Genomic DNA, 24477 nt, shown 5'->3' on the forward strand with positions numbered 1-24477 from the left:
CTGACCCAGGAATGGCTGGACTTTGTTCCAGATTGCCAGGGGCAACTCTCAGGGTGGAGCATGGTCCTTGGATTGGGCAGCAGTTCAACCCTCAAGATTCTTGCTGATGCTCCCAGGTAGAGATGGAGGAAGGGTCCAGGCCCGGTTTCCCTGAGTAACTGACAGAGACAGTGGTTTGTATTGTGTAGGTACAACCCTGGGCAGGAGAGCTGGAATCCCTTCCCAACTCGGCCTCCAGTTTGAGTCACGGGCAGTGGGAATTCATCTCCCACTACATATTTTCCCATCTGTAAAAATAGGAAGGACAGTTTTTACACTTTTATGAACATTGTGGGGTTCAAGTGGCCAGCTAATCAGTCATGACACCTTGGGGTAGGTAGTGCCATGTCGTTCACACACCAGTAGCCTGGACCTGCTCATTTAATCCTCACAATAACCTTAGGAGGTAGGCTTTTCTATTTCACTGAGGCTTGCTTCCAGTCATGCAGTAGACTGGTGACAGAACCAGGTTGCTTGGTGCCTTTGGGGAAAGGGATTGACTTTTGACTCCTTTTTCATGTTCTTTCACGGTATTTTTGACGGTGCCAATATATTTTCCTAGAAAATTGTTCAGCTGTCGAGATTTTGAAAAATTTTGATGTCACAATCAGACACAATATTTATTTACAGTGTCTAATCTCTATATGGAATTTTTTTCTTGTTCTCAATGTCTACTTATGTATTTTGTTGTTTCTCAATAATAATTATCTAAATTTTGTCTATTTGATTTTTTAAAAGCCTGTGTTTGATTTTGTTGATTCACTTTTGCATGTACTCTATTTTCATTCATTTCTTTGTTCATCTTGCTTAGCACTCAGTAGGCCCTTTTGAATTAAGAACTCATGTCTTACAAATATCATAGGATATCACTCATATGTAGAATCTAAAATATACAAATGAACTTCTTAACAAAACAGTAATAGACTGACAGAGATAGAAAACAAACTTGTGGTTATCAAAGGGGAAAGTTGGGAGGGGGATAAATTAAGAATCTGGAATTAACAGATACACACTACTATACATAAATGAACTAAACAATAAAGACCTACTGTATAGCACAGGGAACTATATTCAATATCTTGTAATGATCTATAATGGAAAAGAATCTGAAAAAGAACATATATGTATGTATATGTATATATATTTAAAACACTGAATCACTTTGCTGTACACCTGAAACATTGTAAATCAATTGTACTTCAATAAAAATATTTAAAAATGAAAAAATTATTCACACATGCAAAAGAATTCATGTCTTTCTTCAGCTCTGGGAAATATTCTTTATTATTGCTTCAAGTCTATACATTCCTGTGCTCTCTCTGGTCTCCCCTAATAGATGTGTGTTGGAACTTGGTCTGTCCTCTGGGTACCTCACCTTTGCTCACACATTTTCCATCTCTGTGTCCCTCTGCAGTGCATCCTTGGAGAGGTCATGGCTCACATCCACTCATCAGCTCATTCCTTAATTTGTCTGCTCTGAATTTTCAGCCCATCTGTTGAGCCTTTTTTCTTTTCCCAGTCATATTTCATTTCCAAGGTATCTAACTTTTTCATTTCATAGTATTTCTTATGTGTGAAAAATTATGTCTCCTTGAGGACATTAATTACACTGGAGACAACCATCTCCATAAGGAAGCATCTCCAATTGCTCTATTCATTGTTTTTTTCTTGAATTGTGATTTATACTCTGTTGAGTCCGTGCCTTTCAGGGTATTGGCCTTTTTTCCTTAAATAGTTTGAAATTCTTGGCATTTGGGGTTTTCCATTAGCTGTTTCTGTTTCTCTGTTCATTGCTGCTTTGCCTCTTGGTGGATTGGTGGAATAGGTAGAGGATAAAAAATGTTCAAGAATTTAGCTGTCTGACCTTGAGAGAGTCCCAGTTTTTCCTGGAGGTCATCTGCCTTTGAGGCATCCATTCTGATCACATGGGCCATGAAACAGGACAGTGCAATGCCTGATTCTTTTTTTTGTTAATTAATTTTTTATTGAAGTATTGCTCTACAATGTTGTGTTAGTTCCTACTGTACAGCAAAATGAATCAGCCGTATTTATACGTCTATCCCCTCCTCTCTGGACTTCCTTCCCATTCAGGTCACCACAGTGCATTAGAGTTCCCGTGCTTTACAGTATGTTTTCATTAGTTATCTATTTCATACACAGCAGCAATAGTGTATTTGTGTCAATTCCAATCTCCCAATGCCTCCCCCACCCCCGCCCCCTGCTTTCCCCCCTGGTAGGTATCCATATATTTGTTCTCCATGTCTGTGTCTCTTTTTCTGCTTTGCAGATAAGATCATCTGTATACCATTTTTCTAGATTCCACATGTATGTGTTAATATATGTATTTGTTTTTCTCTTTCTAACTTACTTCATCTGTGTGACACCAATGCCTGACTCTTAACACCAGCAAGGATAGGAATCCTGGTCCTGCCTGTCTGGCTCCTTCTACTGTGGTCCTCTGACAGTCGCCTCTGCGCCCCTCCCCTATCCCATTAGCCACATTTGCTGCTCCTACAGTGCACCCGCCTTGAACCCAGTCTTCCCTGTGTGTTTTGGTCTGTGCTTCCTCCTTCAGTTAAGTTCCTGGTTCTTTTAGCTCCTCAAATTCCTCAAAGTACCTGTCCCACTGCTTTTTGTTTTCCAATGCTCCTAGGGACTTTTTTATTTGTATTATATGCTTTATAGAATTCTGATTGACAAATTTAAAAAGTGTTTATTTAGATTGTACAACTTGATTTTTTTTTTTTTGGTTTACAATGTGATGATTTAATTGCATATACATTGTGAAATGATTACCATGGATTATTAACACATCTCTCATTTCACATAGCTACCTTCTTTTTGTGTATAAGAACACAAGTAAGAACACTGAAGATCTATTCTCTTAGCAAATTTCAAGTGTACAGTATGGTATTATGAACCATAATCACCCTGTACAGATCTAAACTGTACACTAGATCCCCAGAACTTATTCATCTTATAACTGGAATTTTGTATCCTTTGACCAACATCTCCCCATCTCTCCCATCCCCCTCTCCCCCGACAACCACTGTTCTCTCTGGTTCTATGAGTTTGGCATTTTCAGATTCTTCTTATAAATGAGATCATACAGATTTGTCTTTCTCTGTCTGACTTTATACCCTTAGCATAATGTCCTCTAGAGTCATCCATGTTGTCACAGATGGTAAGGTTTCCTTTCCTTCTTGTGGTTGAATAATTGCATTCCATTGTGTATATATGCTGCATTTTCTTTATCCATTTATCTGTCGATGGACGTTTGGTTGCTTCCATCTTGGCTATTGTGAATAATGCTGCAACGAACGTGGAGGCGCAGATATTTCTTTGGGATACTGATTTTGTTTCCTTTGGATAGATAAACCAGAAGTGAGATTCCTGGATCATATAATAATTCTATTTTTAATTTTTTTATGGAACCTGCCATAATGGGTGCACCAATTCACCTTCCTACCAATACTGTACCGTGGTTCCCTTTTTTCTCCACCTTCAACAACCCTTGTTGTCTCATGTCTTTTTGATAGCCATCCTAACAGGTGTGAGGTGATATCTTATTTCAATTTGCATTTCCCTGATGAGGCTTTCCTGGTAGCTCAGCCGGTAAAGAATCTGCTGCAATACAGGAGACCCCGGTTCGATTCCTGGGTTGGGAAGATACCCTGGCAAAGGGATAGGCCACCCACTCCAGTATTCTTTGACTTCCCTGGTGGCTCACCTGGTAAAGAATCTGCCTGCAATGCAGGAGACCTGGGTTGGGATGATCCCCTGGAGAAGGGAACTGCTACTGACTCCAGTATTCTTCCCTGGAGAATTCCCTGGACTGTATAGTCCATGGGGTCATTTCACAAAGAGTCGGACATGGCCGAGCGACTTTCACACACTGATGTTGAGCACCTTTTCATGTGTCTGTTGGCCATCTGTATGTATTCTACGTGTATTCTTTGGGAAAATGTCTATTCAGATTCTTTGGCCATTTTTATTGGATTATTATGAATTTTTGCTATTGAGTTTTATGAGTTCCTTATATATTTTGATATCAGTCCTTATCAAATAAATAGTTTGCAAAAATCCCAAAGGTCCCACAAAGGCATTTTTGTCTGAGGACGACTGCCAAATTATTGTTACTGGGGGGTATTGAGTAAGGGACCTCCTCTGCCACCATCTTGATGATTTCATGGGGGGCTTACTTTTAGATTTTCAATTTCTAGGATCTGGAGATGGGAGGGGGGAGGTGTCTGCCATCTTGATCTAATCCCCATATTGTTTGCACATGTTCTGCACCCCCATCTCCCTGGGTCCCAGCTCAGGCCTCCTCAGCTCTTACACACTGCACCAGAGGGGCTTTTCTGAAATCAGAGCCATCTGAGTCATTGCCCACAGCTCAGAGTCTTTCAGTGGTTCCCTCCAAAGTCAGGATGAGACCCACTTCTAGCCTGGCAGGTTCCAGGCCTCTTGGTGTCTCCTGGCTCCTCCCCTTCCTCCACTCTTCTGGCCACAGGCAGATCTCTGAACCCACGACGGTGTGTCTCAGCTCCTTGCCTTTGCTCACTCTGCTGTCTCTTCTGCAGACTGCCTCCACTCTTTGCCCCTACACTTAGGGTTGGCTGACTCTGATCTTTCCCCTTTCTTAGGACCTGGGTGGGGGGCCCTGCTGGGTTTCCACAGTTTCACAGCACCATGCCCATCCTGTGATTGGCCCTATGACCCCGCGTTCCAGTGTGTTCTAATAATCTCCCCGACAGTTTTCCTTCCAGAGGGGGATTTCCTGGCAGGGGTACAGCCCCATCCTGATTTCACACGGAGTTGTTAGAAGACTGGAATGATGCGGGGGGGCTTGATGGCTACGGGGTGTGGCTACTCTCTCCTTTTGACCGAGGCAGAGGGTCTCTGCGGACCCCTTGCCCAGCAGCAGTGGCCCTGCAGGCATGTGGAGGGGCCCCTTCTGGCCTTGGACAGCCTTTTGATCCGCAGTCAGATGCCCCAGGAACGGGCGGGACTGATGCGACTGTTGCTCTCCCCACAGGCACTGGTGCCATCACACGGTGACACGGACGGTGTCCTGCCAGGTGCAGAACGGCTCGGAGACGGTGGTCCAGCGCGTGTACCAGAGCTGCCGGTGGCCTGGGCCCTGCGCCAACCTCGTGAGGTAACGGCCGCAGGGCTGGCCAGCTCTGCCTTTCCTTTTACTTCCTCTGGGTGAACCCAGCTCTAGCAGAGCTGCTGGGGTAGGAGGGCTGAGGCCTGGAAACAGAGTCGGGCATGCATTTATGGAGCAGCTTTTGTGTATGGGGTATGGGGACAATGTGTGTGCAAAGATGAAAGGGACTTGCTCCCCAGCTGAAAGATCCTCATAATCCAGTGGATATTTGATGAGCAAAAGGGCCAGGCGAGGCCATTCACACACAAACATCCCCAAAAGCCCCTCTTCTCAAGAGCTGCCCACTTCAAGCCCCACCCCTCAAGTCCCACCACACCGCAGCCCCCCAACCCCTTTCAAGCCACACCTACCCAAGCCCCGCCTCTGCCCAGCCCCACCCCACCACGGCCCTGCCCCTTTCATGGCCCCGCCCATCTCAAGCCCCACCCCGCTCCACAGCCTTGCTTCTGTGTCCAGTGTCCTCCACTCCCAGCTCTCAGGAGCGCCTCAGCATTCACAGAGAGAGGTCTAAATGGGTGACTAGACGTCCAAGGACTCTGAGACCCAGCCTTGCCTGCCTCCTTGTCCTCTGCCCCTTCAGGTCTTGCTCCAGCTCCCGGAACTGGACTCCTTACCGTTTCACCCCTACTGGTCTCCAGCTCTAGCTTTCTGTTTCAAAGACCCTTCCTCATCTTCTTCCTGGGACCACCCTCCTCAAACTCCAAATCCCTCTCCCTTCTGTGTTAAGAGAACACTTTGTGCCCTTCACTAAGAGGACATTTGCGTGGGGGGTCTGTTTTAGGCAAGGTTCTTCAAAGAAGCAGAACCAGTAGTGTGTGGTAGTAGATATATATGGGAGATGGACAGATTTTTAAGGAATTGGCTCATGTGGTGGTGGGGGTTGGCACCTCCAAAAGCTACAGGGTAGGCTCCAGAGACACAGGGAAGAATTGCTGTTGCAGCTGGGGTCAGAAGGCAATCTGCTGGCAGAATTTCCTCCTCTTCAGGGGAGGGCAGTCTTTTTCTGAAGGCCTTCACCTGATTGAATGAGGCCCACCATATTATGGAGGGGTAATCTGCTTTACTCAAAGTTTACTCCCTCAATGTTAATCTCATCTAAAGAAATACTCATGGCAACATCCATTCATATTTGACCATAGAGCTAGGTACTGTGGCTCGACCAAGTTGACACGTAAAATTAACCACCACAGAGTCATCATGAGTTGGGTATGTTTTCATCACCAAAGATGAAGAGTGAGCCCCTGAGTTGGGGCCTGTGCCCACACAGTGCTGCCCAGTATAGGGCTCAGCATGAAGCTGACCCCAGAATCAGCCTGCATCATGAATTGGTGGGACCCACAGGAGTATGCTCCTAGGCCAGAATTATTATTGTTTGTTTTTATTATGAAGATAGTGATATATCCTTACTGCTAAAAAGAAGTTCAAATATTTGATAGTAACTGAGTAAAGTAAAAAATGAACATTCTCCTCTCTTCCAGTGTCACTTCCATAATCCCATTGTTAAAATGTCATTCCAGATTTTTTTCTCCACATATATGTATATATATATTTTTCTTTTTTAATTTATGTTTTATTGACGTATAGTTGAATTGCAATGTGTTCATTACTGCTGTGCAGCAAAGTGACTCAGTTATACCTATATATATATATTCTTTTTCATATTCTTTTCCATTTTGGTTTATCATAGGATATCGAATATAGTTTTCTATGCTAAACAGTAGAACCTTGTTGTTTATCCTTTCTGTATATACCAGTTTGCATCTGCTAATCCCAAACTCCCAAGGCCCCCCACCCTTGGCTGCTACCAATCTATTCTGTTTGTCCCTGATTGTAAACATATTTTCTTAAACAAATATTAAGTGATGTTATTTTGTTCTATAACTTGGTTTTCCCCCGGGAAAATATTTTGCAATATATTCCCATAGAGACACCTCATTTTTAACAGCTGTGTAGTATTCCACTGTAGAAGAGCATCATCATTTATTTCCCATTCCCTCAATTGATGGGTATTTAAGTGGTTGCCTAATTTAGCCACTCCAGACCATGTTTCAATCACATTATCATATATATTTTAACAATTTTACGAGTGTTTTTTCAAACTTTTTTTAAAGTTTAATTTTATATTTGCATAAGTGTTGCAAAAACTAGTAAACAGAGTTTCTGTGTAGCTTTTCCTTTCATCAACTTCCCTGTCTTAGTACATTTTGGGGGCTGTTGTATCAAACCACCATAGACTGGGGGGCTTAAATGACAAACATTTATTTCTCACAGTTCTGGAGGCTGAGAAGTCCAAGGTCAATGTGCTGCCAGATTCATTATCTAGAGAGAGCTCTCTTCCTTATTCATAGATGGTCCTCTTCTCAATGTATCTTCCCTGGGGTCTTTAAAAGGGTGCTAATCCCATTCATGAGGGCTCCACCTTTATGACCTAATCACTTCCCGAAGGCCCCACCTTCAAATACCATCACACTGGGGATTAGGTTTCAACATAAGAATTTAGAGGTGGGGGTTGAGGGAAACACAGACATTGAATCTATAGCATTTTTCCTAAGGTTAATACCTTCTAGAACCATAGTACAATTATCCAAGCCAGGAAATTAGCAATGATATAATACTCTAAACTAAGACATTATTTAAATGTTACCAACCATCCTACTCATACCATTTTTCTGGTTTTGTTTTCCCCATTTTACATTTGTCTCCTTAGTCTCCTCCAGTCTGGGGCCATTTCTTGGTCTTACTTTGTCTTTCACGACCTCAGCACTTGTAAAACTACTAGCCAGTTATTTGATGGAAATTATGCATTTTGGGGAGGAGATTGTGAAAGGCATGTTGTACCTTTCTTGGGGCACATCTGAAGAGGTACATAGAATCAATACTGCTGATGTTAACTTTGATCACTTGGTTAAGGTGTTGTCTCAGCCAGGTTTCTCTACTGTTGTGTAATTATTTTTCCCTTTGCCATTTATAAGTATATTGTGGGGAGATATTTGGAGTCTAGACAGATATGCTGTTCCTCCTCCTCCTTTCTCCCAGTAATTTTAGCATCCATTGATAATTCTTGCTTGCCATAATTATTATTATGGTGTTTGCCACATAGTGACTTTGATTTTCATCATTTTCTTAGTAGTAGAGGTTCTTTAGTTGGGGTCTGCATTGTATTCAAGTGTTTTGATATACTCATTCTGCAGGAGGAATGGTAAGTAAATGGATTCTGCTGCAGTTCTTTAGTCACTAAGTTGTGTCCAACTCTTTGCGAGCCCATGGACTGTATCCCACCAGGCTCCTCTGTCCATGGGATTTCCCAGGCAAGAATACTGGAGTGGATAGCCATTTCCTTCTCCAGGGGAATCTTCCCGATTCACGGATTGAACCTGCATCTGCTGCTTGGCAGGCAGATTCTTTACCACTGAGCTGCCTGGGAAGCCCAAGTAAATGGATACATCCATTAAAAATTGAAGGCAAAAGGCTACTTTTAAATGTTGTGCTAGAGGATGACCAATGGATTGATAATGAAGAAAAGACGCTAGCCCCCCCCCCCCCCCCTTTCCTCTTTTAAACTATTATTTATTTACTTGGTTGCACTGGGTCTTAGCTGTGGCACATGGGATCTAGTTCCCTGACCAGGGATCAAACCCGGGCCCCCTGCATTGGGAGCACAGAGTCTTACCCATTGGACCACCAGGGAAGTTACCCCTAACTCCCTTTCCTTTTCAGCAGAGGGGACAGAGACCCCATTTTCCCTCCCTCCCTCATGTCTCAGGACCCAGATTCCAAGACTCTTCTGCTTTTCTCATCATCAGGGGTCATCAGAGGACTGGGTCATCATCATCTGATCCTGGGAGCATCTTCTGAGAAGAAGGGTCTCTGTAGTCGGGTCTATAAGTGACCCTGACAGTGTGGGTCTTGCTCATTGTGAGGAACGACCGCTCCAACAAAGAAGCTACTGGTTGGGGCTGGAATTCAGGCCATGAGGAGTGAGGCTATACCTGTCTCACAGTTCCAATCCCACCAGTCTTGATTTGTGCAAGTAGGGAGCCCAGCTCGGAAACGGCTCTTTACAAGACATAGGGTTTGACTTCAGTAAACTCATACCTATGTCTTCGGAGTTGAGGCATAAACATGAACAGATGTATTTTTGTTTTTCCATATTGGGCTTTAACTGCAGTCCAGTGTGTAGGGTACACTCCAGGTCAGCTCCCAAGGTGGAAACAAGGGCTTCCACAGTGGCACTGGTGGTAAAGAATCCACCTGCCAATGCAGGAGACCCAAGAGACAGAGGTTCAATCCCTGGGCCGGGAAGATCCCATGGAGTAGGAAACCCACTCCACTATCTCTTGCCTGGAAAATTCCACAGACAGCGGAGCCTGCCGGGCTACCGTCTATGAGGTTACAAAGAATCAGACATGACTGAGCGTGAGTGGGCTATACATCAGAAAATCTGAACAAACACAAAGCACTGAAGGTGGAACAAAAAAGTTCATGCGTGCAGGCACACACACACACTCCGCTGGGTTGTATTTGGGTTTAGAGAATGAACTGTCAGGATTCCCTTTACTAGAAAACCTTGGAAGGAAGGGAGCAGTGGGCTGGCTTTCTTAATGTCAAAATTACAGCTTGAGGTTTTTATATTTTCTAAATACAGTAAGGCACCTTTAAGAAAAGCCAAAATGAGCTAAGTACTGAGTCACTGACCTCAACTGAAAAAATGTCAAATGTTCATTGATTTTCACAACGGCCCTTTGCTTTATGACTGAAGAAATAACAAGAACAATGGTTCAGAAGCATCGGGGCCTTGTCTTTGGAATGGGTATTTACAGGCCTTTCAGGGAGGTCTCTCCCTCCCCTTGGCATCAGGAGTCGAGAACAGAATGTTCAATCATGCGTCTGTCATGAGCCTGCCCTCTGCCTTCAAAACTTCAGCCAGCAGGAGCTTTGTGAAGTAAAACTCAATTCCCATTCTTTCAAGGAATACTGCATTTCTGGTGTAATTGTCCTCGCTACTTCTGTTACTGTTGTTTGTTAAGGAGGGAGGGGTTAACCCCCTTTTCTTCCTTGCCAGTAACTCATGTCTGAGTTAGAACTGGAGTGCACACCCTCTGTGACCTCGGGCTGCTGGCTGGGCAGGTGGGGTGGTGAGTCGCTGCCTGGTGACCTGGGGAACCAAGTGCAACCTGCGTTCAGGTCCCAGTTCTGCTGTTTTCGCATCTAAGAGGCATTGTCCTGGCTGCAGCCACCGCACTTGTGTCCCTGCATCCCTCCGGTCTCCTTCTAGCTCCTTCTGGCTGATCATGGCATGGTCTCCAAATCTTCCAGGAGCTCCCATCTCTCTTAAAAGCCCATCCCTCTCTCTGTGGCTGACCATTCTCTTCCTGACCCCATGAACGGTCTCGCTCTCTGGGCTCTGGGCACATGGACCAGGCTGTCCTAAAGGCTCAGACTCTCCCCAGGGCATCACCTTTGCCATCCTTTCACCTGGACTGTGTTCACGCTGGAGCAGCTGGAAACCCTGCATTGCCTTACGATATTCCGTCCTCTGTTCCAGGGTCTCTCTTCTCTCTCTCTCCCTGTAACTCTCCAGCCCTTTATCCCACTTAATCTCATTCTTAGCATTTACTGCTCTCTGACCCACAGCGTTCATTCCGTGGTCAGCCTGGTCATCATCTGCCCGGCCTACCAGCCTGGGGGCCACAGGAGAGGAGGCTGTCTCAGTCCCTCTAGGCTCCCAGTGCCTGGTGTTTGGGGGCTCAAGAAACATCACTGAATCAATGATGTTGGGAGGATGAAATGAGATCAGAGTTGTCAGGACACGTAGAATTCATGCACAGCGAGCTTGTGATGGTGAGCTGTGAACACTGATCATTATGGAGCAAAGTTCTTGTCTGATAAACCAGTCTACAAACTTGCGATGAAGCGATGGAGGCTCAGAGAGGCAAAGTGACTTGCCCACAGTCACAGGGAGTCACAGGGGCTGGGCTGGGTTTGACTCTGGCCCATCAAACAGGCCCCATTGGGATGCTCCTGAGGTTTCAAGGCCCAGTTCTCCTTTCCCCCCAAACGAACATTCGTTGACCTCCTCCTTTGTACACACGCCAAAGCTCCCAGGAGAATGGAGGTGAGAACGCAGACCAGTCCTTGACTTGGGGCGATGACAGTGGGGTGGGAAGGGGGGACGTTAGTCAAAGCACCATGGTAACAAGGGCAGTTACATCTGTCACTGATGCTGTGTGGACACGTGTGGGGGCCTAGACCCGAGGGGAGGGCTTTCCTGAGCTGGGGCTTTCTGCAAGGGGCATTTACCAAGGTAAGAAAAAGCTCCAGGGATGTCCCTGGTGGCCCAGTGGTTACGACCCTGAGCTTCCAATTTGGGGTGTGTGTGTGTGTGTGTGTGTTCAATCCCTGGTTGGGGAGGTAAGATCCCACATGCTGCATAGTGTGGGCAAAAAATTAGAAAAAAGAAAAAGCTCCAGATTGTATAGTTCTGTCTCAGTGAGCTTATTATTTCTTAGTCTAATTTTTTAAAGCATACTTTTTAAATAACTTACAAATTTTATTTATTTATTTTGGCTGCTCTGAGTCTTCATTGCGGCGTGGGCTTTCTCTGGTTGCAGTGAGCGGAGGCTGTGACGCAGGGCCTTTCATTATGGTGTCCTCTCTCGTTGTGGAGCTCGGGCTTCAGGAGTAGGGGTATGTGGGCTTAGTTGCTCCTCGGCACGTGGGATCTTCCCTGACCAGGGATTGAACCAGTGTCCCCTGCATTGGCAGGTGGATTCTTAATCACTGGACCACCAGGGAAGTCCTGTAAAGCACCATTTTATAGTTTTCTTAAGAGTCTGCATGCTTCAAAAATTTGTTCGCTGGGCTGATTACCCTCAGCAGAGCCTCAGGGCAGGAGGAACTTGGGAGGTTCCTGGGGGCCCTTTGGGGCAGGCTCTGTATCTTAAGTGTGTGTTCTCCTCTGTCTCATGACACCTTGGGTCGAACGCAGGAGACAGCGTTTGCTGCGTTTGCCAAAAGAGTCTTTGATAACGGGATCTTATTAACCTCACAGCAATCTGGAAGAGGTACTTCCATGTGGGGCCGATGATATGCTCAAGATCTTGGCCTCCTTTGACTTCCTTTCTGCCAGGCACCTCACCCTGACAGCGGGGGTGATCAGGAAGTCTCCTGGGATGAGGTGACGTCGGAGCTGAGGCAGGAACTCACAGCAAAGAAGCAGTAACAGCTAGTGGTCATGATGGGAGGATCTCCCATCATGGGGAGGGAGACCCCTGCATGGGGCTGGGTGATGACAGAAGGGACCTCTGTGCTGTCCCACAGCTGAGGAGTTGGGGCTTAGCTGGTCCTTCCATAGATTTTGCAGCGTCTAGTCCAGAAGCCTTCAGTTAAATAGATTTATCTCCCCCTACCCTTCCTGCCAAGACAACTGGCTGAGGCATTTCTTTCTCTTTGATGGGAGCACTTTGGGCAGTGAGGACCCAAAGCAGGAGGCGGGAGGCAGAAAGGAGGGTGAGCTGAGTGAGGAGCCCTCCATCCATCACTTCGTGCCTGGGGAGTGTCCTGCTGGGTCAGAGCTCTGGGTTTTTTTCAGAGCAGCAGTCTCGCCATGTTCTCTAGCACCTGTGGAGCCGTAGGAGATGGACAGGCATGAAGGAGGGGCCTGCCTGCACCCCTCCACCACCCTGCAGAGCAGAGTGCCTGGGGAAGATGGCCTTTCCACTCAGGTCAAGGAGACCCTTTAGGGAGGCCACTCTGGTCCTCCGGCCATGCCCATCCTCATGGAGTACAGAGTCCATGAGGCCAGGAGAATGTGTCCATCTGGAGCCCACACCCCTCTCCTAGACCATTCTCTGGGCACCTGGCTAAATAGCCTTGACTGGCTTCCAGGCCTCCACTGGCTTCTCCCTTGAATCTGGGGGACAGTGCCTATGGTGGGTGCACCGCAAGCCTTTAGGGGGCGCTGAAGGATGGCTCTTTTTGGGAGTGAGAAGCATGGTTGGAGCACGAATGGAACTGGTACATGCGGGCTGGGCCCACACAGGGGAGGAAGAGAAGGGAAGGGGGTTGGGGTCTGGCTTGTTTCTTCTGTAAAAATGATGCGTCGTATGAAGTTACTGGGGGGATTTGGCGTTGGGGTGACGGCACGTCCAGGCCAGTGTCTTGCTGGTGGTACGCCCTCGGTACGTTGGCTCCGACTCTCAGAGAAGAGGTGTAAACATCCAGTGACTCATGAGCGGATGCGGAGCTGTTTTGCTGCTGAGCGCTTGGGGCACGTGCACTAGCGCCCTCCTGCCGCCCACCCGGCTCCGTGTGAAGTCTGGGCTGGGGCCCCGGCAGGGAGGAGGGGTCTCTGCACGTCTGCAGAGTGAGATTTGGGGATCAGCGGGGCCATAATCCTTGGTGGAGCCTCTCTTTGCTGAGCACTATGAAGTCATCACATTATTTCATTACACCCTGATGACATTTTTATGACAAAACCGCGCAGGTGGGGGAAGGGAGAGTATGGTTGTGAAAACATGAGTGTAACCAAATCTGGGCACAGTGAGGCCGATTTGGAATGCACTGGGGGACTGGCATGTGTCCCCAGTCCCTCCCTGTGCCCCCACCCTCTCCCACAGGAGCCCTGCGTAGGCCTTTTTCTCTGTGTTTGTTCAGGCACTCAAGGGTCTCAGCAAATGTTTATAAAGGAACCTACTTTGTGCCATGGGGGCAGGAGTGGAATATAATGGTGAATAAGACTAAATCTTCTCTCTGATGGAGTTTGAAAAAGTGAAAGCGAAAGTCGCTCAGTCATATCCAACTCTTTGTGACCCCACAGACTGTAGCTGCCAGGCTCCTCTGTCCATGGGATTGAATATTGGAGTGGATTGCCATGCCCTTCTCCAGGGGATCTTCCCAACCCAGGGATCAAACCTGAGTCTCCTGCATTGAGGGCAGATTCTTTACTGTCTGAGCCACCAGGGAAGTCCCCCAGTGGAGTTTATATTCACCTAGATAGCATATTTAAAAGCAGAGACATTACTTTGCCAACAAAGGTCTGGCTAGTCAAAGCTATGGTTTTTCCTGTGGTCATGTATGGATGTGAGAGTTGGACTGTGAAGAAGGCTGAGCGCCGAAGAATTGATGCTTTTGAACTGTGGTGTTGGAGAAGACTCTTGAGAGTCCCTTGGACTGCAAAGAGATCCAACCAGTCCATTCTGAAGGAGATCAGCCCTGGGATTTCTTTGGAAGGAATGATGCTAAAGCTGAAACTCCAGTACTTTGGCCACCTGATGCAAAGAGTTGAGTCATTGGAAAAGACTCTGATGCTGGGAGGGATTGGGGGCAAGAGGAGAAGGGACGACAGAGGATGAGATGGCTGGATGGCATCACTGACTCAATGGACGTGCTGCTGCTGCTAAGTCGCTTCAGTCGTTTCCGACTCTGTGCGACCCCATAGACAGCAGCCCACCAGGCTCCTCTGTCCATGGGATTCTCCAGGCAAGAACACTGGAGTGGGTTGCCATTTCCTTCTCCAATGCAGGAAAGTGAAAAGTCAAAGTGAAGTCATTCAGTTGTGTCCGACTCCTAGCGACCCCATGGACTGCAGCCTACCAGGCTCCTCCGTCCATGGGATTTTCCAGGCAAGAGTACTGGAGTGGGGTGCCATTGCCTTCTCCCGATGGACCTGAGTCTGAGTGAACTCCGGGAGTTGGTGATGGACAGGGAGGCCTGGCGTGCTGCGACTCATGGGGTTGCAAAGAGTCAGACACGACTGAGCGACTGAATTGAACTAAACTGAAATATGAAAACAAAAAAAAATACACCCTCCTAATGAGTTCAGGAAATTTAAAAAGGGTAACGTGACTGAGTAAGACTCAGGAACTTTGGAGGACATGGGAGAGATTCTTTGAAGAGATGACTTGGATGCTGAGTAGAGAGAAAAGAGCCTCCGTGTGAAGATGGGGTAGAGACAGTTGGTGCAAAGGCCCTAAGGCAGCAAGGTCCTGGATGAAGGACTTTGAGAGAGAAAGGTCCGTGTCCAGAAGCAGAGCAGGTGAGGACAGTACAGAGGCAGAGACTGATCTCAGCAAGGGTCAGTTTGGAATTTATTGTAAGAGAGTGTTGGGAAGCCAGGGAAGATTTTATTTTTGAAATGTGTGTTTGTTTATTTGGCTGTGTCTGGTCTTAGTTGTGGCATCAGGATCTTTGTTGCATCGTGCAGGCTCTTTCATCGCAGTGCCTGGCCTCTATAGTTGGGGTGCTTGGGCTCAGCTGTGGCGGTGCACGGGCTTAGATGCTCCGCAGCATATGGGATCTTAGTTCCCTGACCTGGGATCAAGCCTGCATCCCGTGCACTGGAAGATGGATTCTTAACTACTGAACTACCAGGGAAGTCCCCATTGAAAGGTTTAGGTACTGATGATAAATGACTTGCTTTAGGATTTTTTTTAAATTAAACTTTATTTCAAGGTCATTGTAAATTCACATTGTGTTAAGATACTCATAAAGTTTGCCATCTTAACCATTTTAAGTGTACAATCAGAAGTATTTGTACACAGTATCGATATTGTGTAACAGTATCGATACCGTTGTGTCAAGATCCCACATGCTGCGCCCAGTACACACACAAAAAGAACTTCTTCCTTTTTATAGCTGAGTAGTATTTTGTAATATGGATGTGCCATAGTTAGTTTAACCATTTGTCTGTTAATTTAAAAACAACTGGGTCATTTCCAGTTTGGGTCTGTAATGAATAAAGCTGCTATAAACATTTGTGTACATTCATGTTTTTGTGAACATCGGTTTTTATTTCTCTGGGTAAATGCCCAGGAGTGCAGTTGTTGGGTCATATGGTATTTGCATGTTTAGTTTTTAAAGAAACTGCCAGACTGTTTCCAGAGTGACTGTACCATTTTACATTCCCACCAGCAATGTCTGAGGGATCCCGTTTCGTGTATCCTGGCCAGCATTTGCTGTTGTCACTGTATTTTATTTTAGCCATTCTGTGTAGTCTGTTTCACTGTGGTTTTAATTTGCGTTTCCCTAGGGGCTAATAATGTTGAACATCTTTTCATGTGCTTATTTGCCATCTGTATATCTTCTTTCATTAACTGTCTCTTCATGTCGCTTGCCCATTTTCTAGTTGGATTTTTTTCTTTACTGTAGAGGTTTGAGGTGTCTTTATATATTCTAACCCAGTGTCAGGTATATGGTTTGCAAATATTTTCTCCCTCTCTGTGACTTGCCTTTTCATCCTCTTTTGACAGTCTTTTGCAGAGCAAAAGTTTTTAATTTGAACGAGGTTCAGTGGATCAGTCTTTCATTTTATGGATTGTGCTTTTGGTGTCAAGTCTAAGAAGATTTTCCCCTATTTTTTTTTTAAAAAGTTTATAGTTTTTTTCTTTGGCACACGAGTCTGTGGTCCAGCTTAGGTTGATTTTTGCACGAGGTGTGTAATTTAGGGCAAGGTTCATTTTATTGGTCTATGCAATGTCCCAGCTATTTTAGTACCATTTGTTGAAAACATCCTTCCTTCATCGAATTGCTTTTGCATGTCTGTCAAAAATCATTTGGGCACAGTCGCGTCCGGCTCTTTCTAAATTCTCTCTTCTATTCTATTGATACGTGTGTCTATAGTTATCCCAGTATCACACAGTCTCGATTTCTGTAGCTGTGTAAGACTTGGAATCAGGTCGACTGACTTTTCCCACTTTCTTCTCTCTCTTTTAAAAATTTATTTTGGGGGGGTGCTGTGCCATGGGCCACGTGGAATCTTAGTTCCCCAATCAGGAATGGAACCTGTGCCCCTTGCATTGGAAGCTTGGAGTCTTAACCACTGGACACCAGGGAAGCCCCCATTCTTCTCTTTTGAAACTGTTTTAGCTACTGTAGTTCCTATGTCTTTTCATATAAACTTTAGACTAATTTTGTCTCTATCGACCAAAAATCTTGATGAGATTTTAATAGAAATTGCATTAAACCTGTATATCCACATGAGGAAAATTGATATCTTTACTATGTTGACTGTTTCAGCCCAGAAATATGGATTTCATTTATTTAGATAATTTTTGATTTCTTTCATCTTTCTTCATTGATTTCTTGGGTTTCTTATAGTTTTTGGCATATAAATTCTCTTTTTCTTTTTTTTTTTGGAATGATTGCAAATAGGGTTTTTTTTTTCAATACAATTGGTAAAATTGAGTTTTTAATTTTGATATCCATGTGTTCATGGCTAGTGCATAGAAACACAATTAATCTTCTAGGATCCTATGACCTTGCTGAACCCACACATTAGTTCTGGGAGTTTGGGTATAGATTCCTTGAGATTTTCTACAAAGACAATCATGTCATCTGTAAATAGAAACACTCCTGTTTATTCCTTTCTAACCTGTATGTCTGTTATTTCCTTTTCTTGCCCTTTCACTGGCTAGAACTTTCAGAACTCATAAATAAGAGTGGAAAGAATGCTTTGTTCCCAATTATAGAGGGAAAGCATTTCACCTTCAACTGTAATATTAACTGTAAAATTTTTGTATTATCCATGTTCTTTATCAGATTGAGGGAGTTCTCTCTATTACTGTTTTTCTCAGAGTTTTTAATCACGGGCACTGAATTTGGTCAAAAAAAATTTTTTTTGCACTGATTGACATGGTCATGGGATGTCTTTAGCTTGTGAATATGGTGATTACATTGAATGGTTTTGGAATATTGAACCAACATCGCGTCCCTGGAATAAACTCCAGTTGGCCATGATGTGTAATTTTTAAAAATGTAATACAAATTCCGTTTGCTAATATTTTGCTAAGGGTCTTTGTGTCTGTATTCACGATGGATACTGGGCTGCAGGTTTCTGGTCTTGTACTGTCTTTGTCTGAACTTGGTATCAAGGTCTCATATGATAAGTTGGGAAGTGCTCCCTCCTTTTATTTTCTGGAAGAGATTATGTACAATTGCTATTAATTCTTCTGAAACATTTGGAAAAAGTCTCCAGTGAACATCTGGGCCTGGAGATTTCTTTATGGGGAGTTTTTCAGCTACAAATTCAATTTCCTTAATAGTTATGGGGCTATTCAAATGATCTATTTCATATTGAGTCAGTTGGGGTAATTTGTGTTTTTTGATGAATTGGTCCCTTTTTTCTAAGTTGTTAAATTGATGTGTGTCGTGCTCTTCCCTATGTTGTTCCTGATATTGATAATTTATGTCTTCTTTCCTTTTTTCTTTGTCAGTCTTGCTAGAGCCTTGTCATTTTTGTGATCTTTACAGAAAACCAGCTTTTTGGTTTCACTGATTTTTCTCTATTGATTTTCTCTTTTTAATTTGATTCCTGCTCTTCTGTATACTTTGTCTTTCCTTGTGCTTGCTGTTCAGTTGCTCAGTCTTGTCTAGCTCTTTGCGACCCCATGAACTGCAGCATGCCAGGCTTCCCTGTCCTTCTGTCTCCCAGAGTTTGTTCAAACTCATATCCACTGAGTCAGTGATGCCATCCAACCATCTCATCCTCTGTCGTCCCCTTCTCCTTTTGTCTTCAATCTTTCCCAGTATCAGGGTCTTTTTCAATGAGTCGGATCTTCGCTTCAGGTGACCAAAGTATTAGAGCTTCAGCTTCAGCATCAGTCTTTCCAATGAATATTCAGGGTTGATCTCCTTTAGGATTGACTGGTTTGGTCCCCTTGCTGTCCAAGGGACTCTCAAGAGTCTCCTCCGGCACCACAATTTGAAAGCATCAATTCTTTATTGATGCATTCAGCCTTCTTTATGGTCCAACTCTCACATCCATATGTGACTACGGGAAAAACCACCATAGCTTTAACTATATGGACCTTTGTTGGCAAAGTGATGTTTCTGCTTTTTCATAGGCTGTCTAGGTTTGCCATAGCTTTCCTTCCAAGGAGCAAGACTCTTTTAATTTCATGTCCGAGTGACTTTGGACCCCAAGAAAATACAGTCGGTCACTATTTCCTTTCCTTGTGCTTGCTTTGGGTTTATAGTTTTTCTACTTTTTGGAGGTCCCTGATATGGGCTAATTTAGGTTTTGAAAAGATCACTGGCTGCTGAGGGAAAAGTAGACACAAGCTCAAGATGAGAGTGGGTGAGAGCTGGGGAAGTGGAGAGAGATGGGTGGATTCAGGGGGTGCTCTGGAAGCTGAGATGACCAGAGTGTCTGATCACTTATGGGTGGGAGCAACTAGGGATAACTCTAAATTTTTAGTGTGAGAGGCTTGCTGGTTGGGCATGCCGTTCATTGAACTGGGGACACTAACCAGAGATCATCCCCAGGAGGTAGAAACCGACAGCTCTTCTTGGGCCAAGTGAAGTCTGAGATGCCTGTGGGGGATCCATGGGGAAGAGTATCAGGTAAGTGGTTGAGTAAGGAAGTTTGGAGTTCTAGGAAGACTCTGGGGCCATATTGAATTTCATGGATTCTCATATGCCATTGGTAGGAAGAAGTGCATTATACTGTGGCCCCTAAGAATGTTTCAAATTAAGCCATAGCACACCATCAACTGTTACATGAATTTCAGTATCAGAGATGTTAAAATGTAACAGTATGTGCGAGCTTCCCTCCTGGCTCAGTGGTAAAGAATCCGCCTGCCAATGGAGGAGCCTCAGGACATGTGGCTTCGAATGCTGGGTAGGAAGATCCCCTGGAGGAGGGCATGGCAACCCACTCCAGTTTTCTTCCCTGGAGAATCCCATGGACAGAGGAGCCTGGTGGGCTACAGTCCATGGGGTTGCAAAGAGCTGGTTGGACACGACTGAAGCGACTTAGCACGCATGTGCGATGGTATGTGCGTGTGAACACGATATGATTGACAATCACAAGCATTCGGATGGTATTTAAAGCTATGGGGCTGGACGTGAACTTGGGGATGAGTAGATGGAGAAGGGGTGCTGATCCCAGAACAGTCTGGGAGGTAGGGCTAAGGAGATGAGAAGCAGCAGCCAGGTCAGAAGCAGCATCAGAAAACCCAGCGTCCTGGGAGGAGAGTTTTGGGAGGCAGAGTAGGAGTCTCTCAGGGCTTCTGGGTGGCCAATGGGATGAGGGCCAATGGAGGACCATTGGGTTTGGCAACATGGAGTCACTGGGGACCCTGGCAAGGACAGTTTTGGGGAGTGGTGGGGATGGATGCTGAGATGGCATGGGTGGAGGAGAAAAGTGAGGGGTGAAGGAATGAAGACTGGAGAATAGAACACTCTTTCCAGAAGTTTTGCTGTGAGGGAAGCAAGAAATGGGGCTTGGATGCTGGAGGCGGAGCATGAGGCCCAGGGAGGTGTTTTGGTTGGTTTTTAAGACAGGAGACACAGGAGCATGTTTGTAAACTGCCAGCAATGAGGTGGGAGAGTGGGGAGGCGGCTGGTGAAGATGGGCAGAGGACAGCCATAGGAGTAAAAGTGCTGAGGAGCCCGGGGCTGGGTGTGGGTGGTAGTGGGGGAGGTGGGGAAATGAGGGAGTGGGAGGATTGGGGTTTGGACCCCAGAAGGGAGTGGGGGCGCCTTGTCAGAGCAGCACTAGGAGAGAAGGCCAGGGCGGGGCACCCATCCCCCATGCAGGTCCAACCACGTGACAGCCAGGCAGTCTGATTTCAGTGCTGACTCTCCAGCCACCCACGAACACATCACTGTGGCAGGATCACAGTGTCCTCATGCCAGAGCCTGGGCACATGAAGGCGCTCAACGAATGTTCATTAGAGAAACATATCCATCCTCTTAAATGAAGGAAAAAAAATTGTATTACAACTGTGTCCGGTGTGGATTTTCCCATTCTGTGATTTTTTTATGTAGGATTTTTGTAATGTGTGTGTGTGGGGGGGGAGAGGTGGCACCCAAAACTAGTGTTCACAGACAAATATGAGACCTGGAGGACTGAGCCTGGGGCCCAGTCTGTCCACGCTAGCGTGGACCCGGGTCGTGTGATGCCTGCTCTGGCTTCGGGACCTGCGGCCCTGACTCAGGTTTCTCTGAGCCTGTGTTTGGTCTGTTTAGCTGTTTAGTTCTGAGTGAGCACTTAAGTGCCAGGCACTAGTGTGCAAAAAGATCAGGACCCCTCTCTCTCAGAGATGGGGGTAGGGCCGGGGCGTGAGGGCTATGTCCATCTAAGACTCACAGCCAATGGCGGGAAGGGTGTCTCTGCTGTGAGCCCTGGTTCTGGGGCTTCCCTGGGGGACACTTGAGCTGAGATCTGAGGAAGCAGGATGGGGAGAGGGAACAGCAGGACCGAAGACCCTGGAGGGGGGCAGTCTCCTCCCTGGTGGCCTCTCCTTCTGGCTTGTAGTGAGGGGGCTGGACCCGGACCCTTGCCCCGAGGGCCCTCAGAACCAGTTCAGAGGATGAGGGGTGCTGCCCGCTCCCTGTGCCTCAGTTTCCCTACCTGGGAAATGGGGATAAACGGCCCCATCTTGCTCCGGGGTGGGAAACACAGCCCTGGCCTGCAGCCGGATGTCGGGGTGTTGTCACCCACCGCCCTTCCGCCCTCCAGAACCCCTGGTCAGCGGCTGGACGCAGTGGTCGCAGGGCCAGACAGATTCGGAAGGAGGAGCCCCGGGGCTGCGGGGGTTAAGTTTTCCTCAGCCTGGTTTCCCTGCCCTCAGCTCTCTGCCTGGCCCCTCCGAGCTCTTTGATGGCATTAGAGCCAACCTCTTCCAGATGTGCTGAGCCGAGGGGTTTGCCGGAACTTCTGCCTCCTTCATTCCTCTCCGCCAGACGGCCCCCTGCCAGCCAGCCTCCCACCTCGGGCTGGGTTGCCTGCAGCCCACAAGGCCACAGGAAGTCCTGGACTTAGTGCTTTCTTAGAACGTGGCCTTGTTTCCTGCCCCTCCTCAGCCAGCCTGGGTGGGTCTAGAAGCTTGGATGTGTCCACCTCCCCCGCCTCGGCAGTACCCTCCGCCCCACCATCTTCCCGTCCCCCACCAGTAGACTCTGGTCCCGGGCTTAAGTGCAAGCGACGACCTGGGTGGGGGACACTGCTCTCTGGGCCTGCTGTTCCTTCCGTCTGCACTTGGGAACGCCTGGCGTGGATTGTGGGGAGGCCAGCGCCCGGAGGACCCTGCCTCCTGCCGAAGAACTGCGGTGGGACCGCCCCGCCCCGCCCCCTCCCCGCCGGCCCCGCTGCTATTAATCAAGAGATTAATAATCTCCTGCCTCCCTTTCTGAAACCCCCACTCCCGTTTCCTGTTGAGTCTCCAGTCTGTCTCGGTACCTCCCAGTCTGGTCCTCCTCGTGGTGGTCCCCGGTGAGGAAGCCGGGTCGGGGCAGGAGCCGCGGTGCCCAGTGAGGGAGGGGACGCCTGCCTCCCCCAGATGAGGTCATTGGCCTGGCAGAGTCATTCCCAGCAGACCCTGCCCAGGACGATGGCACCCACTCAAGGACCTCACGGTGTTGTAGGGACATCGCCTTTGGAGGCCAGAGAGCCATGACCTTGGCTTGCACACCTCCAGTGACGGGCATCTCATCTCTCTCCGGAGCTCTTCCTTCATGTTCCCTCTCATGTGACCTTGGGCACCCAGAACCGCCTTTGGGGGCACACAGGACTCGTCTCCCCCCTATCCAGGGCAGTCTTTGAGTGGCTGCCGGAGGAATGTGGCCAGGCATCTCCGAGGACCTCATGACCGCCCTGCTCACTGAGTGGGTCCTGGGGGCTGCAGAGGGCAAGGCCCTCCTCCAGTTCCTGGGAGAGAACATGGGGTCCCTTCAGGAGATCAGGTTCGGTCCAACCTCTGCCACTTTATAACCTGGAATCTGATCCCCTGCTCCTCTTTGGCCTCAGTTTCCCCTCTGTCACCTGCAGCCATTCATCCCTGCCCGCCCCACCCCTTTTCTCGGCCAGCAGCCTCCTGGCTCGCCTCCCCACCTCCCATCTCTTCTGTCCCATCCGGCCTCCATGCCAACGCAGGTGGGGTCTCTCTTGATAGCAGATCTGATCACGATGTTCCTCTGAGCCACAGTGCCTGGGTGGCTTCCCCATGGCTGGGAAGGGTGGTCTCCCTGTGCGTACACGAGACTCTCTTGTCGACGGGTGGAAAAACCACATCAAATCTCCTGTTTATTTTTTAATCTACAAAATAAGACAAAAATTAAGCTTTACTGATTTTTTTATGTATGCAAAGATGGTAAATAATATGTGTTTATATACATGTATAAATTAATATGATCTCATGCAGGCTCAGAAATATTTTTCTGATCAGCATCCTTGGATGCCTGGAGAGCATGGCCAGTCTCCAGGGACACAGTCCAGACTCTTTGCCTGCACTCCAGGCTTTCACAGCCGCCCCAAGTGCTCTGTCTGCCTGTCAAAGCCTTCTGCCCCCGAACATCATCCAAATCTCCTAGTTCTCCTGGTGCTGGCTGCCTCCTCACCTTGTCAGCTCAGCAGGCCTCCCTCCAGTCTCCCCTCATGTGGGCAGTGTTTTTTGGGCCCTCCTGGTGGGTGGAAGTGGCCATGCCCAGCTGTCCATCCCTGCATCCATCAGTTTCCAAGAATGTCACCCTGAGCTCCTCCTGGGAGCTACCCTGTCTTGGTTAGCACTGAAGTTTCCAGCCTGGGACTCCATCTGGTGCAAATTATTCATGGATTGTTTCATTCATTCCATCAATTTTTACTGAGCACGTATGATACGCCAAACCCTGAACTAGGCCTGGGGGTTAGTGGAGGAGACAGATGTCAGACAAATGATCGCCCAGGTGGGTGTATACTTATAAGGGTGATAAGAGTTTAGGAGAGAGATGTCAGGGTTCTATGAAGGTTCTATGACAGTGAAAGTCAAAGGGGTTCAGCCTGTGGTGGAGTGGGTGGGACTGAGGGGTGGGCTGATCAAGGAGGACTTCTCAGAGGAGGCGGCACTGGGGGCTGCATTGGTGTTAGTGGGTGTCTTGGGCAGAGGGAACAGTGGATGATGAGCCCTGATATGGGAAGGAGCCCTGTGGGTTCAGAAATTCAAAAGCCAGTGACTGCTGGAGTTCTAGCGGGGGTGGGGAGGTGGTGGATGTGGGCATGAGCAAGGGTGGGCAGCCAGGAAGGACAGTGGCCAGATCTTAGAAGACTAAGTGGTCATACTGAGGATTTGGGTTTTGTCCTGAGATTGAAGGGAAGCTGGAAAGGGTTCATGAAGGAGACCTATGCTTTGAAAACATCACTGGAACCAGCTGCTGAGTGGAGGATGGAATACCAGGGGTGGGGGTGGAAACTGGGGCATCAGTCAGGGCCTGTTGCTGCTGTCTGGGAGGGTGTTGATGGAGGCCAGACCAGGGCAGGGTGAGGGAGCGCAGTGGGCAGGTAGGATCTA

At 47.3% G+C, this 24477-nt stretch overlaps 1 protein-coding gene across 2 annotated transcripts in view; it reads left to right on the top strand.

Annotated features, from left to right (window-relative positions):
• COL26A1 (collagen type XXVI alpha 1 chain) overlaps positions 1-24477 on the top strand; it is a 161010-nt gene that overhangs the window by 34959 nt on the left and 101574 nt on the right. For both annotated transcript variants that reach the window (XM_006045409.4, XM_006045410.4), the window contains exon 2: positions 5078-5200. In XM_006045409.4, the coding sequence (XP_006045471.2) occupies positions 5078-5200 (123 nt within the window). The remainder of the gene's footprint in view (positions 1-5077; positions 5201-24477) is intronic.

The sequence above is a fragment of the Bubalus bubalis genome, chromosome 24 (assembly GCF_019923935.1).
Source record: "Bubalus bubalis isolate 160015118507 breed Murrah chromosome 24, NDDB_SH_1, whole genome shotgun sequence".
NCBI classification, from domain to species: domain Eukaryota; kingdom Metazoa; phylum Chordata; class Mammalia; order Artiodactyla; family Bovidae; genus Bubalus; species Bubalus bubalis.